Below are 16678 nucleotides of genomic sequence, written 5' to 3' on the forward strand. Positions count from 1 at the left end.
CATGGTAACCAATTGGTAACAAGTTTATTCATTCTTCATCGAGCAGATTTACAAAACGGGACAGAACATCATCACTCTACTATGACAAACAGCTTGGTCTTCATTTGAAATGTGAAAAGGGGAGATGGGGAGGAGAACAAGAGGCTGTTAGCAGTTTGGTCGCTTTCTTCTTCATCTGCTACAGGCCTCGCTGGTGCACTGCAGAACAGAGAAAGGGACTTGGTCCAATTGTTTATTGCAAAAGAAATACTCAGCCCCTCCCCCCCATCCCTGCACAATGCCTGGTATATTTAGCATCTTCAGATTTAAAACGCCATCTATTTTTCTGTCTCAGCTTCGCTAAAAATTGCTCTGTGACCTGCATTAAGTCGACACAAGGTTTCACCACCTAATTTTGTAGAGCCTAGTTTCCAATTGCACATTTGCTAGAGTCGTCATCAGATTCAAGAAGCCCTCCTTTTACAGGGGAGTATAGGAAGTTGCCTTAGGGATGCAGGTGGTGCTGTGGGTTAAACCACAGAGCCTAGGACTTGCCGATCAGAAGGTCGGCAGTTCGAATCCCCATGACAGGGTGAGCTCCCGTTGCTCGGTCCCTGCTCCTGCCAACCTAGCAGTTCGAAAACACGTCAAAGTGCAAGCAGATAAATAGGTACCGCTCCGGCGGAAAGGTAAACGGCGTTTCCGTGTGCTGCTCTGGTTTGCCAGAAGCGGCTTAGTCATGCTGGCCACATGACCCGGAAGCTGTATGCTGGCTCCCTTGGCCAATAAAGCCAGATGAACGCCGCAACCCCAGAGTCGGCCATGACTGGACCTTATGGTCAGGGGCCCCTTTACCTTTACTATAGGAAGCTGCCTTAGGCTTATACCAAGTTGGGACCATGGGCCTACATAGCTCAGGACTGTCTGCAGTAGGGATGGGGTACGAATGTAAGAACCTTGCAGCTGGATCAGGCCAATGTCTCATCCAGTCCAGCATCCCATGAGAAGGGAAGCCTGCTGGCAGAACCTAAGGATAACAGCACTCTCCCCTTCTGTACTTCACAGCAAGTGGTATTAAGAGCTTTACTGCCTCTGACAGAGAAGATAGCATGTAGTCATTGTGGCTAGTGGCCTCATGCTCCAACGATTTGTCCCCTTCTTAAAGCTGTCCGAGTTGGCAATCATCACTACACCTTGTGGGAGTGAGTTCCATAGTTTAAACAGGCACTGTGTGAAGAAGTATTTTCTTTTGCCTGAACCTTCCAACTTCATTGAATGTCTGTAAGTTCTAGCGTTGTGGGAGGGGGGGGACTGTTTTGCACTTACTCTACACAATGCATCATTTTATTTATTATTTTTTCCATTAAGGTTTTATTAAAGCTTTTTCATGATATAATAAAAATATAATAATAAATAATAATAATAATAATAAATAATAATAATATTTCTACCCCGCCCATCTGGCTGGATTTCCCCAGCCACTCTGAGTGGTTTTCAACAGAACCTTAAAAACAGAATAAAACTTCAAACATTAAAAACTTCCCTTAACAGGGCTGCCTTCAGATGTCTTCTAAGAGTCGGATAGTTGTTTATTTCGTTGGCATCTGATGGGAGGGCCATACAATAAAATAAACTCATCTAAATAAAAACAAAACCAGAGAAAGAAAAAGCAAATGCAGAGCCCTCTCTCAAAGGTAGCTCTTAACCCTTGTCTCACACAGAAAATGGTGGACCCTCCCAGCTCTCACCTGGGAGCTTTCCTTGCTTCTCAGTCTCTCCCCCTGGGAAGTCTTCCCTGCCTACACCTTGCATCATTTTAAACACCTTTAAAACACTCCTGGGCAGCTCAGGTCAACAGAGCATAGGACTCTTAATCTTAGGGTTGTGGGTTCGAGTCCCACGTTGTACAAAATATTCCTGCATTGCAGGGGGTTGGACTTGATGACTCTTCTGGTCCCTTCCAACTCTACAGTACGATGATTTCATCATCACATTGCCTCAGATTTGCCTTTTCCCTAACCTAAGAAGTCTATACTGTTCTACATTTTCCTCACAGGGGATTTACCCATCCCCTCGATCAGCTTGGTGGCGCTTTTTTGAACATTTCCCAGCTCTACAGCAGACTTCCTCAACCTCGGCCCTCCAGATGTTTTTGGCCTACAACTCCCATGATCCCTAGCTAGCAGGCCAGTGGTCAGGGATGATGGGAATTGTAGTCTCAAAACAACCAGGCAACCAGAACTGTACACAATACTCCAAATGCATCCGTCCTGTAAATTTGTATGATGAAGTGCCAGTTCAGGACAAACAGATGTACTTCTTTCACACAGCACATAGTTAAACTATGGAACTCCCTGCCACAAGGTACACAGGGTTACCTTTTCCCAGTCTAAGGGCCACAATCCTGTGTGTTCAACCTTTCCAGGGCAACAAGCTCATGGTGGGTGGGACCAGAGGCATGAGCATAGTTTGAGAAACCTTTCTGCCAGGCATATACAGTGGTACCTCGGGTTACATACGCTTCAGGTTACATACTCTTCAGGTTACAGACTCTGCTAACCCAGAATTAGTACCTCAGGTTAAGAACTTTGCTTCAGGATGAGAACAGAAATTACGCAGCAGCAGTGCAGTAGCAGTGGGAGGCCCCATTAGCTAAAGTGGTTGTCAGGGAACTGACATCAGAGCGAGAGGCGAAGGGGAGGCTCCCAGATTCTGCAGGCGAAGGACCCAGCACCAGGGGGAGAAGCAGCTCGGTAGAGGAGGAAGGAAATCAGCGCAACACCAGGGATAAAGGGGGGCAAATGGGGGAAGCGGAGGGAGAGCTCCGGGATTCTTCTCTGGACATCAGTGAGGAGAGCACAGGCCCTCCACTACCCACGCCCTCCCTGCGCAGAAGACTCCCGCGCAGTGAGAGGAGGAGGCGACTAGGAGTCAGACAGCTTCTATGCTGGAAAAGGTTTAAGAAACACCCACAGACAGATTCTGCTAGTGACTGAGGCAGCCACGCTGAGATGGGCTGTGCAGTCAGGACGGTTTAACCAAGGCAATTAAGCCCAGAACGGGGACAGTTTACGCACGAGTAACTCATACTCATTACAGTGGTGCTTCAGGTTAAGAAGAGTTTCAGGTTAAGAACGGACCTCCAGAATGAATTAAGTTCTTAACCCAAGGTACCACTGTACACTCTCAAGTAGAGTGTACGGCATGGCTGGTAATGTGTGGGCCCAAGGGCCAGGGGAAGAAGTGCAGAGGGCCTCATTTGTCTCCACCCCTCGACTACTGGTTTCAAATGCTGTCCCCAAAGTCCTTGGAGGAAGGGTGGGAGCCAAGGGTGATCTCTAAGACAGAGAGCTGCTCACCTGAGGCTTTGCTCCTTCTTCTACATTTGCAGAGATGCCAAGGGCAGTGACGATAGACTCCAAGGGAAGGTAGTCACCGGGGGACTCCTGAGCAGAATACAAAAGCAGATTCTCCCCTCCTGGAATGAGAAGGGAAAGAGAGAGAAGAGGTAAACAGGTACTAGCTGTGGGACGCTGTGTTTCAGCCCCTGCTTTGGATGTAGAAGGTCGCAGGTTCAATGCCTGGCATCTCCAAGTAGGGCTGGGAGAACGTCCTGTTTCTGAAGAGCCAGTCAGTGTGGGCCAAGCTTCCTCAACCTCAGCCCTCCAAATGTCTTGAGACTACAGTTCCCATCATTCCTCACCACTGGTCCTGCTAGCAAGGGACCATGGGAGTTGTAGGCCAAAAACATCTGGAGGACCGAGGTTGAGGAAGCCTGGCTGTAGGCAATGCAAGACTGGATGGATGCATCATCAGGTCTCCTCTCCCTTTAAATGTCATCTGGAGGCACCAGGCTTCCTCAGCAGGAGAGATGGGAAGCAAAAGGCTCGTTGCATTTGAACCACCTCCATCAGGCACCTCCTGCCCCTGAACTATGCCAACTGTTCAATAGAGGAACAACTGTCTAGAAACTGGTGTGTTTTGAGTTTTGTTTTCCTCTTCCCTCCTCGTCCCTTTACCCTTGTGTGTCGTTTGTTTGTTTGAGGAAGTGTCTTGTTTTGATTTCGTGTATGCCACCCTGGGAGCCTTTTTGGCTGAAGAGCGGGGTACAAACGCTCTAAATAAATATACAAAAATAAGGCAGATTCCAGTGTTCCTGTGAAATGTTTTCTGCCCTCATCTTGCTCCTGGAAGAGAGCAATGGACATCTTTCAAGAACCATGCTGGGTCTGTCTATGGTAGCATCTTCTATTGCACAGCAGCCAGCCAGTAGCCCTCCCATCAGATGTCAAAGAAACAAACAACTATCTGACTTTCAGAAGACATTTGAAGGCAGCCCTGTTTAGGGAAGTTTTTAATATTTGATGAATTATTTTATTTTAATCTTTTGTGGTAAACTGTCTAGAGTGGCTGGGGAAACCCAGCCATGGGCAGGGTATAAGTAATAAAAAAAACCTATTTTATTTATTTATTATTAAAGAAGCTAAGAGTCTAGTGTGGGTGGCAGTAGCTTTCCCATAATTTTTTCTTGGTTTTCATACAATTAAAAAAATTCTATTCTGTTTCAATACAATATTCCCTTCACATTTTGACCTCCCATCCTTATTTCCATGATGTTTCTGTTCAAATCCTTTATCTAATGCCTCACATGTAATACTTATTTCTATAATGTATATCCTACATCACATTCCTTTATCATTCTCATTCCTTTGCTTACATTCCTCATTCCTCCTGCCTACCATTTCGTTTCACTATAATATTTTCTCAACTCTTCCACAAACATTTTGTCTTTTTTGTCTCTTATTTTTGCCATCCATTTTGCCATCTCCATATAGTATAATAGTTTGAGTCCCACTATTTCGTTGGAACTTCTTTCATTTCTGCGCATATGGAATTCCAGCTGTAGCAGCAGCATACATAAACAACTTTTGACCAACTTTTTTGAGGCCCACTCCATTATTCCCCCCAAAAATGCTTCAGGCTTTTTTTGGGGGGTGGCTATTTTAACCATCTTTTTCAATCCATTATGTATCACTTCCCAAAAGCCTGTTGCTTTTTTTACAAGTCCACCACATATGAAAAAATGGCCCTTCAGACTTCTGCATTTCCAACCTTTACTTGATACAGTTTTGTACATCTTGGCCAGTTTATTAGTTGTTAAATACCATCTGTATATCATTTTCCAATAGCTTTCCTTTAACATGTAGCAGGCTAGACTGGTGACTGGGAGCAGCCACCGAGACAACATAACACCAGTCTTGAAAGAGCTACATTGTCTCCCAATATGTTTCCGAGCACAATTCAAAGTGTTGGTGCTGACTATCTCCACCCCTATCATTCAGCCTGGACACTGAGGTCCAGCTCTGAGGGCCTTCTGGAGGTTCCCTCGCTGCAAGAAGCAAAGTTACAGGGAACCAGGCAGAGGGCCTTCTCGGTAGTGGCTCCCGCCCTGTGGAATGCCCTCACCTCAGATATCAAAGGAATAAACAACTATCTGACATTTAGAAGACATCGGAAGTTTTTTAATAACTGATGTTTTAATGTATTTTTAATCTCCTGTTGGAAGCTGCTCAGAGTGTCTGGGGAAACCCAGCCAGATGGGTGGGGTATAAGTAATAAATTATTATTATTAATTATATTTCATATCTACTCTCCACAATTTTTCCCTAGCAGCTCTCCAGAGTGTCACGCAAAATTATTCTCCCAGCCCTACCTGCAGGCACTGAAGATTGAACCTGAAACCTTTTGCATGCAAATCAGATGCTCTACCACTGAGCTACATCCTTTCCCCAAAACAAGCTAATGTTATATATTTTCTAAGCCATTTATGTTGTCTTTGCAATGTGCAAAAAACCAATCCCCATTAACAGAAATTGAGCCAGGGCAGTGGAAGGTTGCCCCCTTACCTCGGCCAACTATCAGCGTCCCACCGCTCTGCAGAAGATCTCCAGAAAAGTTGCCTTGAATACCAGCGGCATTTGCCTGCAGGGGGGGGGGGGTGAGGAGGAAAAGAAGATCAAAGCCCAGGCCCCAATCCCCATCCGTTAAAGAGGCTCTTTCAGAAGTTACCCAGCATCCTCCAAGTCCCACTGGAGGCCAAGTCTAAGGACAAACCTTCAGATTTCTGGAGGGTCCCTAGCTCAACGGTGAGGCCAAATGGTGGGCCAGAAGTTTCAGCTGGGACATTTTCCAGTGCTTTCAGAGACCATTTAAATGCAATGTTTGAGGGGGCTCACAGTGGAAATAGGAGCTGCTTGTTCCCCACCCCGAAATCTTTAAACATACTTTTTGCCAGCACAGCAAATCAGAAAAGTGACAAGCACACTTGGACTTGGTGGTTTGGGAATTGCCAATAAGGCTTTGAACAGGGATGCCAAGCCTCAAGCCCAGGAGTCAAATCTGGCCCTCCTGGCCTTTCCATCAGGCCCCTGGAGCTCTCCCAAGCTACACTATTCACCCATCCTGCTTTGTGTCCTCCTTGAGAGCTGTCTGGAGGGGACCACAAATTCACTGCAGCTAGTGCAAACAGCACAGGCTAGGCGGACCACGGTCCTTCAATTTCATGTAGGGCATCATCCATTGTAACTAACAACCCCCAGGGATGTCAAAGTGTTCCTCTGTTAGCAACAGTCTTCAGCAACTGACCTTTGTGATGACCTGTCGGACAGGCTTCCCCAGAGCTGCAGGGACTATACTTAAGGCATTGTACCTAAAAGGAGGAAGGCAAGTTAGAGTCAAAACATTAGGGACACAGGTGGAACATTATTTTCAAGAGTGGTGGCTTTGCAGGCAGAAGGTCCCAGGTTCAATCCTAAGAATCTCTAGATAGGGCTGGGAATGTCCTCTGTCTGCAGTGCTGTAGAGCCACTGCCAGTCAGTGTAGACCAGTGTTTCTCAAGCTTGGGTCTCCAGCTGTTCTTGGACTACAACACCCATCATCCCTAGCTAGCAGGACCAGCGGTCAGGGATGATGGAAGTTGTAGTCTGGCAACAGCTAGAGACCCAAGTTTGAGAAACACTAGCATAGACCAGCAGTTCTCAACCTGTGGGTCCCCAGACGTTGTTGGACTACAACTCCCATCATCCCTGAACTCTGGCCTTGCTAGCTAGGGGTGATAAGTTGAGAAAGGCTAGCATAGACAGTTTTGAGCTCGATGGACCGATGGTCTGACTCTGTCTAAGGTCACTTCCTGTGTTCTTAAGACTACATGCCCCAGCTTTTGGTATGGAGGCTTGTGCGAATGGCACCCTGAAATTCTCCAACTGATTCAGCGGCTACAGAAATTGAGAGGGGGGTGGCATTTTGCCAAATGTCTCCAGGAGGAGGAGATGATATCTAGGTTTCTCAGGGTGGGGCTCACCATTAGAAGTGGCAAGAACAGTTTTATTTTCTGGTGCTGTTGCGAGTGCAGAAACCATGTTGAGAGCATGGCTATTATTTTGCAACCTCCACAATGCTCTGGACCTAGCATCATTCCAATATTCTTTGAGGAAGAGAGGAGAACTAGCCCCGCTGTACATCGGGAAGGGCTGTGTGGAGAGAGACTCTTCCTTTAAATTCCTAGGAGTTTATCTCAGTGAAGACCTTACTTGGAAAATAAATACAACCCAGGTGGTTAAGAAAGCCCAACAGAGACTCCATCTCCTCAGAGTATTGCAGAAGAATGATGTCAATCAACATTTGATGATCTCCTTCTACGGGTCAACAATAGAAAGTGTCCTTTCATACTGCATCATGGTGCGGTACGCTGGTTTGACATCAACTGATAGGAAGTGCCTACAGAGGGTGATGAATACAGCACAAGATATTATGGGCTGTCCCGTGAATCTGCTGGATGAAATAGCGGAAGAACGTTGCCTCAGGAGAGTGAGGAAAATTCTCAGGGATGATTCATACCCTGGCCGGCACTTTCTTGATCCCCTGCCCTCAGGCAGAAGATATAGAAGCATGATTAGTCGCACCAACAGGGTAAAGAACAGCTTCCATCTGTGGGCTGTTAGGCTGCTGAATGAAAAGATAACAACAGGGCAACTGACTTTCGGGTTTGGTGGGTGTGCGTCAGTAAACGAGGGGAATTAAGACTAAGAGAGCTGAGTGGGGGTGCTCGTGTAATCTCACTGTATACAAGTTGTACAAGTGCCAATAAAGTATTTCAATTTCAATATGTTTATGGGGAGAGAGGAGGTAGCCGCCACATAAAAAAAGAAAGAAAAAAGTGCAGAATATTACTCTGTGGGTGCAGGACCGAGTATGCAGTGTAAGTCTGCATAGAGACTAGCCTACTGGGCAAAGGTAAGCTTTGTATTAGTAGCTCCACCCACTTTGGCCTCTGGCCCCTCCCACCACTGCTGCACGGTCCCTGGAAGGTTGCCCAGAAGGAATTGTGGCCCTCATTCTGAAAAAACCTGCCTTATGTCACCAAGAAGGAAAGAGGCAGACACCTTTTTAAAACCCCAAAGCTCACATTTCAGAGAAATGGCCTGAGTTATCTGAGGGGTAAGGGGAAGAGCCACAGACCCTTGCCTAGGTTAAACTGTGCAGAATCTCTCACCAAGGTCACAGGTTCGATCCCCGTGTGGGACAGCTGCATATCCCTGCATTACAGGCGGTTGGCCTAGATGATCCTCAGGGTCCCTTCAAACTCTACAATTCTATGATTCTATGGCACTATGGTCATGATCCAAAGCACACTTAATATATGGTTACCAGACGTCCCCGTTTCCTGGGGACAATCCCCAGATTTACAAATCTGTCCCCGGACAAAATCCGTCCCCGGAATGTCCCTAGATTTCATTTAATGTCCCCGGATTTATATTTGAAGTTTTGCAGATTTATAAGTAGGGAATGAATGTTGCGTGATTGGTTCAACGGCACAAGACACAACATATGGGGACTTCCGGTGAGGCCAAATGGCAGGCGCGACGGAAGCGAGCAGCTCCTGAAGTCTGCCAGAGCCAACTGTTCTACTAAGCTGGCTCTGGGCTGCTGAGACTGCAGCTGCCACTGCCAAGGGGGAACCAGGGACACCCGGCGCATCAACTGGGGGAACCGCTGACCCTCCTGTAACCCAAATTGAGCTGGGAGTGAGAGCGCCTGGCCACCCGGCCGACTGCCCAGCGACGCTCCGGGGCCAGGAAAAACCCCAGAGCTGATGCAGGGAGACGGAGGAGAGGAGAAAGAGAAGGAAGAGAGAGAAAGAGGAAGCAGAAAAAAAGAGGGAAGCCCTGACTTTGCCAGGCCGCTGCAGCTGCTGAGGAGAAAAGATAGGAGAGCACCGGGAGGGCAAGGACACGTGGCCGAGCCCAGGCTCGCCTGAGCCTACTCCATGGTGACTAGCGCTCCTAGAGAGCAGGCTGGGGCCCAAAGGAAGACCACAGAAGAGAAGATATTTAAAAATAATAATTAAGACGTAATAACTTTTTAAACTGCCAACCTAGCAGTTCGAAAGCACCCCCGGGTGCAAGTAGATAAATAGGGACCGCTTACAAGCGGGAAGGTAAACGGCGTTTCCGTGTGCGGCTCTGGTTCGCCAGAGCAGTGATGTCACGCTGGCCACGTGACCCGGAAGTGTCTTCGGACAGCGCTGGCCCCCGGCCTCTTGAGTGAGATGGGCGCACAACCCTAGAGTCTGGCAAGACTGGCCCGTACGGGCAGGGATACCTTTACCTTTACCTTTTAACTTTTTAAAAATAATTTTATTTATTTTCAAAAACAAAAGTGTCCCCGGATTCTTTGAAAAAATCTGGTAACCTTAATTTAATAGGGAGACAAATGCTCGATTTTTATGACTCACCTTATTTTAGTGATTGATTGTAAGATGTTTCAAACTGTTTTCAATGTTGTGTTTTAATGTCGTAACCTGCCCTGGGACTTTAGGGTGGGTAACTAATAAGAACAATAATGCTCAATGAGACTTTCCAAGTCCACAACACACATGCTAAAAATGCAACATACCTTTTGAATCCGAGATCTTGGTAGCACTGTTTGGTTTCATCCAGATAGAGTTCTGAAAGAAAACCAGAAGTTACTCAATGCAAAGACTAACATTTCCAGCCATCTAAAAGCCTGGAGGAGCATCCGTTGTTACTCCTACTCAGAGTAGACCCATGGGAATTAATGATGACTAATTGCTGCCAGGCTGCCTCAGTGGGAAAGAGATAATAAACAGGTCCATTCTATCTGCTTTCCTGAAAGTCCAGTTCCATCAGTCATCTCCTATCCCCTGAACTGTTTCTGTACCAGCCGCTCATTACAAGAGCTACTATTTAAGAACTGGTACCTGGGTTTGTTGGGTTTCCTCTTCCCTCCCTGTTCCTTTTTCCTTTTCTGTCATCCCCCCCCCCCCCCCAGGATTCCAAGCCTGTGGGCAAGGGCTGTTTTGTTTTACTGGCAGTACGTAAGCCCCCCTGGCAGTCTTTTTCAGCTGAAGAATGAGGCATAAATGCTCTAAATTAAAATAAACAACTTAGGTCTATTAATTTCAAGGGGCCTACTCAGAGTTGAGCTTAAAGGTAAAGGTAAAGGGACCCCTGACCATTAGGTCCAGTCATGGCCGACTCTGGGGTTGTGGCGCTCATCTCACTTTATTGGCCGAGGGAGCCGGTGTAAAGCTTCCGGGTCACATGACCAGCATGAAACAGCTGCTTCTGGAGAACCAGAGCAGCGCACGGAAAAGCCATTTACCTTCCTGCCGGAGTGGTACCTATTTATCTACTTGCACTTTGATGTGCTTTCGAACTGCTAGGTTGGCAGGAGCAGGGACTGAGCAACGGGAGCTCACCCCGCTGCAGGGATTCGAACCGCCAACCTTCTGATTGGCAAGTCCTAGGCTCTGTGGTTTAACCCACAGCACCACCCACGTCCCTCTGAGTTGAGCTTAGCTGGATGCAAACTACTGCATTTGTCGGGCTCAGTTTATACCCTATGCTTCTTTGTCTCCCAAAGACAGGAGAGAGTCACAAAGGCATGCACCTTTCAAGAAATACAAAGCCAACACAATTTCACCCAAGATGGGAAACCTGTGACCTTCCCAGATATTGTTGGACTCCCACTCCCACCATCCCCAGTTCACAGTGGCTGATGGGAGCTGGAGTTCCAACAAAATCTGAAGGGCCCCATTCTTACACATAAGTTAAGACTAAAAACAAACAAAACCGTTCCATACAATTTTAATGTGGAGTGGCGGTTTCCGACAACCTTGCACAGGTCTAGCAAGGCAGATTCTGCTTACATGCCAAGCACAGAGGATGATTGGCTGGACAGTCAAACTTCTGCATTCTTGCTTTGAGCCGAGGTGGGCAGGGGCAGCCAGCAGTTAGCTTGGTGGGTTGCAAGCCAAGCCTTCCCTATACAAGTGGCATGTTAGTAGAGGCATATGTAATCGAGCTGGAAGGGATATCTGCTGCACAGCATCCCTGACTGGCTAGCCAGCCAACCTCTGCTGACAACATCCCCCATTGGCTAGCCATCCAGCCTTTGCTTGCGGCATGCCTGATTGGTTATACTTCCAACGTCTGCTTCAACACATCTCCAAACAAAGGAGAGACTGTGTGCTCAGCTATCAAACAGCAGGTTCCCTTAAGTCAGGCATGGCCAAACTTGGTCCGCCAGCTGTTTTTTCTTTTCTTTTGTTCAATTTTATTTATTTTGTTTAAATGAGTAGTTCAGAAAAAAAACAACCAAAAAAAAGAATAGATTGAAGACACCCTAAAAATATTGAAAGCAAATATTACATACTTATCATATAATATTCCTCCACACCTGCAGCTTCCCTCCACCACAATTCTACTTCTTTGAATCTCTATTTCCACCTTTATCTTTGCATTCTCCAAATGTATCATACTTTGTATTTCTTTTATCTCTTCTCTTTTCCAATTCATAGATATACTTTACAGTTTTATTGGCATATTAGCATATCATTCTTAGAACAATATTTTAACATATAATCTTCAAAACATTTCCATTCCTTTTTAAATTTTTGATTTGACTGATAACTTATGATTGACATCAGTCATAAGATATCAGCCCTCCAGCTGTTTGGGGACAACAACTCCCATCATCCCTAGCTAACAGGACCAGTGGTCAGGGATGATGGGAACTGTAGTCCCAAAACAGCTGGAGGGCCAAGTTTGGCCATGCCTGCCTTAAGCACTCCACAAAATGTCTCTCTCCCCCTTCCTTCATGGGGCTCCTATGATCCAAGACCTACCTCCCGCAAAGTAATTTCCCTCCAGAAACTCCTGCAGGCCTAGGCTTTCTGGCGCAACACCTATTAAGCGGACACCGTTACTCTCCAGCACCTCTCTCAGCTTGCTGGTTTCCTTGGCAATCCAGCGGCACACCTGGCACCCGAGACGGCGCAAGAACAGCACCACACAAGGACAGTCCCTCCAAATGCTCCTCAGCTCCACCACCTGGAAAAACCAGACAAGATCATAAAAGTTGTTGCTCATGCAAGATTCCTTCTTGTGGAACATGATGAGGCTTGAATGCCCAGCAAAAGAGCTATTGGATAATAAAGTGGGCATAACAGGGGCTTGATCCTTATTTTTTGCAGAGCCAGATTTCTCAGACACCTGAGAAATGTAGGAAGATGTCTTCCACCGAGTCCATCTAACACAGAATTGTTGGTTCTGGCTCCCTCCAGAAGTTTCTGGACTACAAATCCCATCATCCTGGCTCTCTAGTAGTTTCTGGACTACAACTCCCATCATCCTGGCCATTAGCAATTCTTCCTGAGGATGATGAGAGTTGGATCCCAGTAACATCTGAAGAGCATCATGGTAGGCCTACATTGACTAGCTATGGCTCATAGCTTCAATCTATCCCAGCCCTACCTGGAGCTGCCCGGCACTGAACCATACATGCAAGCAGATATTCTTTCCCTTGAACCCTTGGCCTGAAGGTGCATAGGAAGCTGCCTTGTGCAGGGACAGACTTTGCCTCTCTTGCTCCATGTTGTCTACTCACTGACAAGACAGCAGATCTGCATGGACAGGAGTCTTTCCCTGGAGATTCCAGGGACTGAACCTGGCACCTTCTGCATCCAAAGCATGTACTAAGCTGTTGAGCCTCAGCCTCACAATTAAGGAGGAAAAAAATCAAAGGCTTCATGTGGAAGGTGCCGCTTAAACCAAGGTTTATATGCAGAACCTTTGGCTCTCCAAATATTGTTGGACTACAGCTCCCATCAGCCCCAGCAAGCATGGCCGATGGTCAGGATTGATGGCAAATTGATGGCATTTGGAAGGGAAAGGGTTCCCCACTTTGACATCACCTGTGACATAGGTAGTGTTACAGCATGGAAACAAGGACTTTGACAGGTGGGCAGGACAAACCACCTGTCCATCATCACCTGGGGTCCTCACAACATCAGGTGAGTGACGTGTGGATTCTCCCTGCCGCCTGCCAACGTTGGCCCACAGTGGTCAGGACAGAGAAGAATCAGGCTTGCAGAGCCAAAGAGATTCCCCAGTCCTGCTCTGCAGTATCCTCGTTTTGAAAGGGAGCCCAAGCTTTAGACTGAAAGAGTAGGAAGGTAATTGCTGGGATGCGGTGTTGACAAACTGTGAAATCCTGACAACGGCAGCTCAAGCAACAGCCTGGCAGATGGTCAAAGCACGACTCACAAGACTAGACCTACAAAACTCTGACGTAACAGGCAGGAGTGTCCCCAGATGGATTTCACAGGCAATGTTTTATTTAGTGGTGACCAAGGAAGGCCAGACTGAGGAATGCACAGGTCTTGGCACATGCAGGGCTTTGCCCAGGCGCCAATCAGCTAATAGATGGTGCCTGCACATCCCTTTCAGTCGATCCCCATCATCAGCTCTGCAGCTGGCATGTCAGGTATAAAGGTAAAGGGACCCCTGACCATTAGGTTCAGTCGTGACTGACTGAGGTTGCAGCGCTTATCTCGCTTTATTGGCCAAGGGAGCCAGCTTACAGCTTCCGGGTCATGTGGCCAGCATGACTAAGCCGCTTCTGGCGAACCAGAGCAGCGCACGGAAACACCGTTTACCTTCCCGCCGGAGCGGTACCTATTTATCTACTTGCACTTTGACGTGCTTTCAAACTGCTAGGTTGGCAGCAGCAGGGACCGAGCAACGGGAGCTCACCCCATCGCAGGGATTCAATCTAGAAACAGACACAATGGGAAACCACAGAAGAAAGGGTAAACCAGGCAATAATGGGCATTAATCTCACATATTTTTGATTCATTGATTTAGAGACGTTTATAATTATAATAATTAAATTATTATAATTAATTATTAATTTAAGTAATAATTAATTATTACTTATATTTAAATTAATTATAATTATAATATTTAGACCCCTCTATGTGGTATATATAAAAACTGGACAGAACACAGCCAAAATTGGTAAAGCTATTTAAAAACCACACACAAATATAATAATTAATTTTTTTAATGATATTTATTAAGTCAAATATAATAATTAAAATACAGATAAAATCTGTAAAACTTTCACAACAAATATAGGCAGCTAAATCATATGTTTGGGTAGGCTTGCTGAAATAATGAAGTTTCCAGCAGGGGTCAAACTCAGTATAGCATAAGCTTATACCAGTGTGATACTGTGAATTAAGTGATAAAGTTATCTCAGTCTCTATGGCCCCTAGAGCAGGCAAAAGGCTGCAATCCTACACACACTCATCTAGAAGTAAACCTCACTTAACTAGCAGGGCATAAGCCTGAATCAAGACAGATATGGTTGCATTATTAACCAAGCGCAACATGTCGTTTTGGAACTATCACTCACAAAGCCCAGAGTTCAGATCTCACCCATTATAAGGCAAGCTTCTCTCAGCCCTACAACCACTCACCAGAGAAGTTTCTGAAATATGGGAATAAAACTAATTGGCCCTTAGGACTGTTGGTGAGTCAGACCACACAAGAGTTTTTTTCAACCCGCCAGAGTGCAGAATAATGAGGATAGCAGGATGCTAGGTTTGCTAAAAATAAAATAAAAGATGTCACGTCGTTCCAGTACAGCTAGCTAGCCAGCAGATACAACGCACAGCCTCCTTTCCTCTTCTGGAGGAAAGATCGGAAAGCAACCAAATTAAGCCACCCCTGCAGAGTGGACCTGTTTCAAACCCTCTCCCCGATCCGCTTCCATCACTGCTCCCTGCCCCCTTAAAGCAAAGAGAATGTCAGTTCTGCGCTGAAGACGCCCAAAGACAACGCACAACAACCTCTTAGAAATGGGAGACGAATAAGCTCAGTTGGTTAGCTGGTTAAACCAGAGTTCAGCAGCAAAGCTCGTGCCTTTTGCATGCAAAGGTTCTGGGTTCAGCCCCCAGGACCTCTCGTTAAAAAGGATCAAGCAGCAGCAGAAGAGACGACGACAACAGCGTTTCTCCCAGGACTCTTGAGGGGCGACCAGGCTGGCTGAGCGCAAGGCAAGAGCTCGGAATATCTAGGCAGTTACAAAAGCACAACGCTTTTCCATGCAGGTAGCTGAAAATTTCAAGCGACTTGCCGGATCGCACCGTTTGCTATGCAGCTGCGGAATTAAAAAATCGCAACACACACGCCCCGCCGTCTTATGTAAAGGGTCTCACCTCCCCACTGACTGCATGCTTCAGCGTGTTGGCTCCCACTTTGGCTAAATCCACCGCCATCTCTGCTCTTCTGAAACTGCACCCTTCTCCCTGGGTCTCGCGCTCCCTTTCCCTTTACGGGCTCTGCGTCAGCTGATAGGAAAGCCACGCCCCCTGGCTTCTGCAAGTCTCCCTCCTCCAGGACTCCTTATGCATATGCATAACCTGGGCGGAGCTAGCCAGCAGCTCCAGACAGGGAGGAGATACCTCCCCCCCCCCAAGAGAAACATAGATATTAAGAAGCATCTGGTGGCGGCAGAAAGAGCTGTTAGCTGCATGTTGAGAGCTGAGCAGGGGCAGAAGCGGGTTAGCAGGGCAAAGGACAGGCGAAGTGGCGGAGCTTCATGATCCGACACCTGGGGGCGGAGAGCAGGCGGGAGCGGGGCTGGCACGTATCCCAGGGGCGTGGCATGCCACCTGCGGGGGTGTGGCTCCAGCGCAGGCTGGGGGGCAGCTGCGATGGCACCCCACCGGGATCGCGCTGCCGGGGGCGGTGCACTCCCCCTGCACCCCTCTTCCTCCAAGAGTGCTCCCTTGCAGAACTACAATTCCCAGCACCCTTATCAAACTACAGTTCCCAGGGTTTTCTGGGGAAAGTACTGTAGAAGCATAGAACCGTAGACTTGGAAGGAATCCTGAGGGTCATCTAGTTCAACTCCTTGCAATGCAGGAATCTCATTCACACACGACAGCAAACTTTGCTTTAAAACCACCCAGGAAGGCAAGTCTTTAATGCTTTAATGGCATGGGGTGGATGTGACCAACAACAGTGGCAGTGGTGGCGACTTCTGGGTAGAAACCCAGAAGCTGGGGCGTGCAGTCATAGAGGAGGTGCAATCCTCTAGTTACAGCCCAAAATATTTCAACCATCAAATGGCTGGTAAAGGGGAATGTTATTAGGGTCACAGTTTAGTGCTGTATAGGGGACGCGGGTGGCACTGTGGGTTAAACCACAGAGCCTAGGACTTGCTGATCAGAAGGTTGGCGGTTTGAATCCCCGTGATGGGGTGAGCTCCCGTTGCTGGGTCCCTGCTCCTGCCAACCTAGCAGTTCGAAAGCACATCAAAGTGCAA

At 47.2% G+C, this 16678-nt stretch overlaps 1 protein-coding gene across 1 annotated transcript; it reads right to left on the minus strand.

Annotated features, from left to right (window-relative positions):
* PRXL2B (peroxiredoxin like 2B) lies at nt 1–15718 on the minus strand. Its single transcript, XM_082230650.1, has 7 exons — nt 15567–15718; nt 12189–12393; nt 9935–9986; nt 6625–6688; nt 5886–5961; nt 3339–3457; nt 1–198 (listed from the first exon to the last, which is right to left on the minus strand). Exons 1-7 carry the CDS (start codon nt 15624–15626, stop codon nt 172–174), a joined length of 603 nt encoding a protein of 200 aa, XP_082086776.1. The 5' UTR covers nt 15627–15718; the 3' UTR covers nt 1–171.
* Between the last annotated feature and the right edge of the window lie 960 nt (nt 15719–16678).

Source organism: Podarcis vaucheri, assembly GCF_965113315.1.
Source record: "Podarcis vaucheri genome assembly, chromosome: 7".
Taxonomy (NCBI): Eukaryota; Metazoa; Chordata; class Lepidosauria; order Squamata; family Lacertidae; genus Podarcis; species Podarcis vaucheri.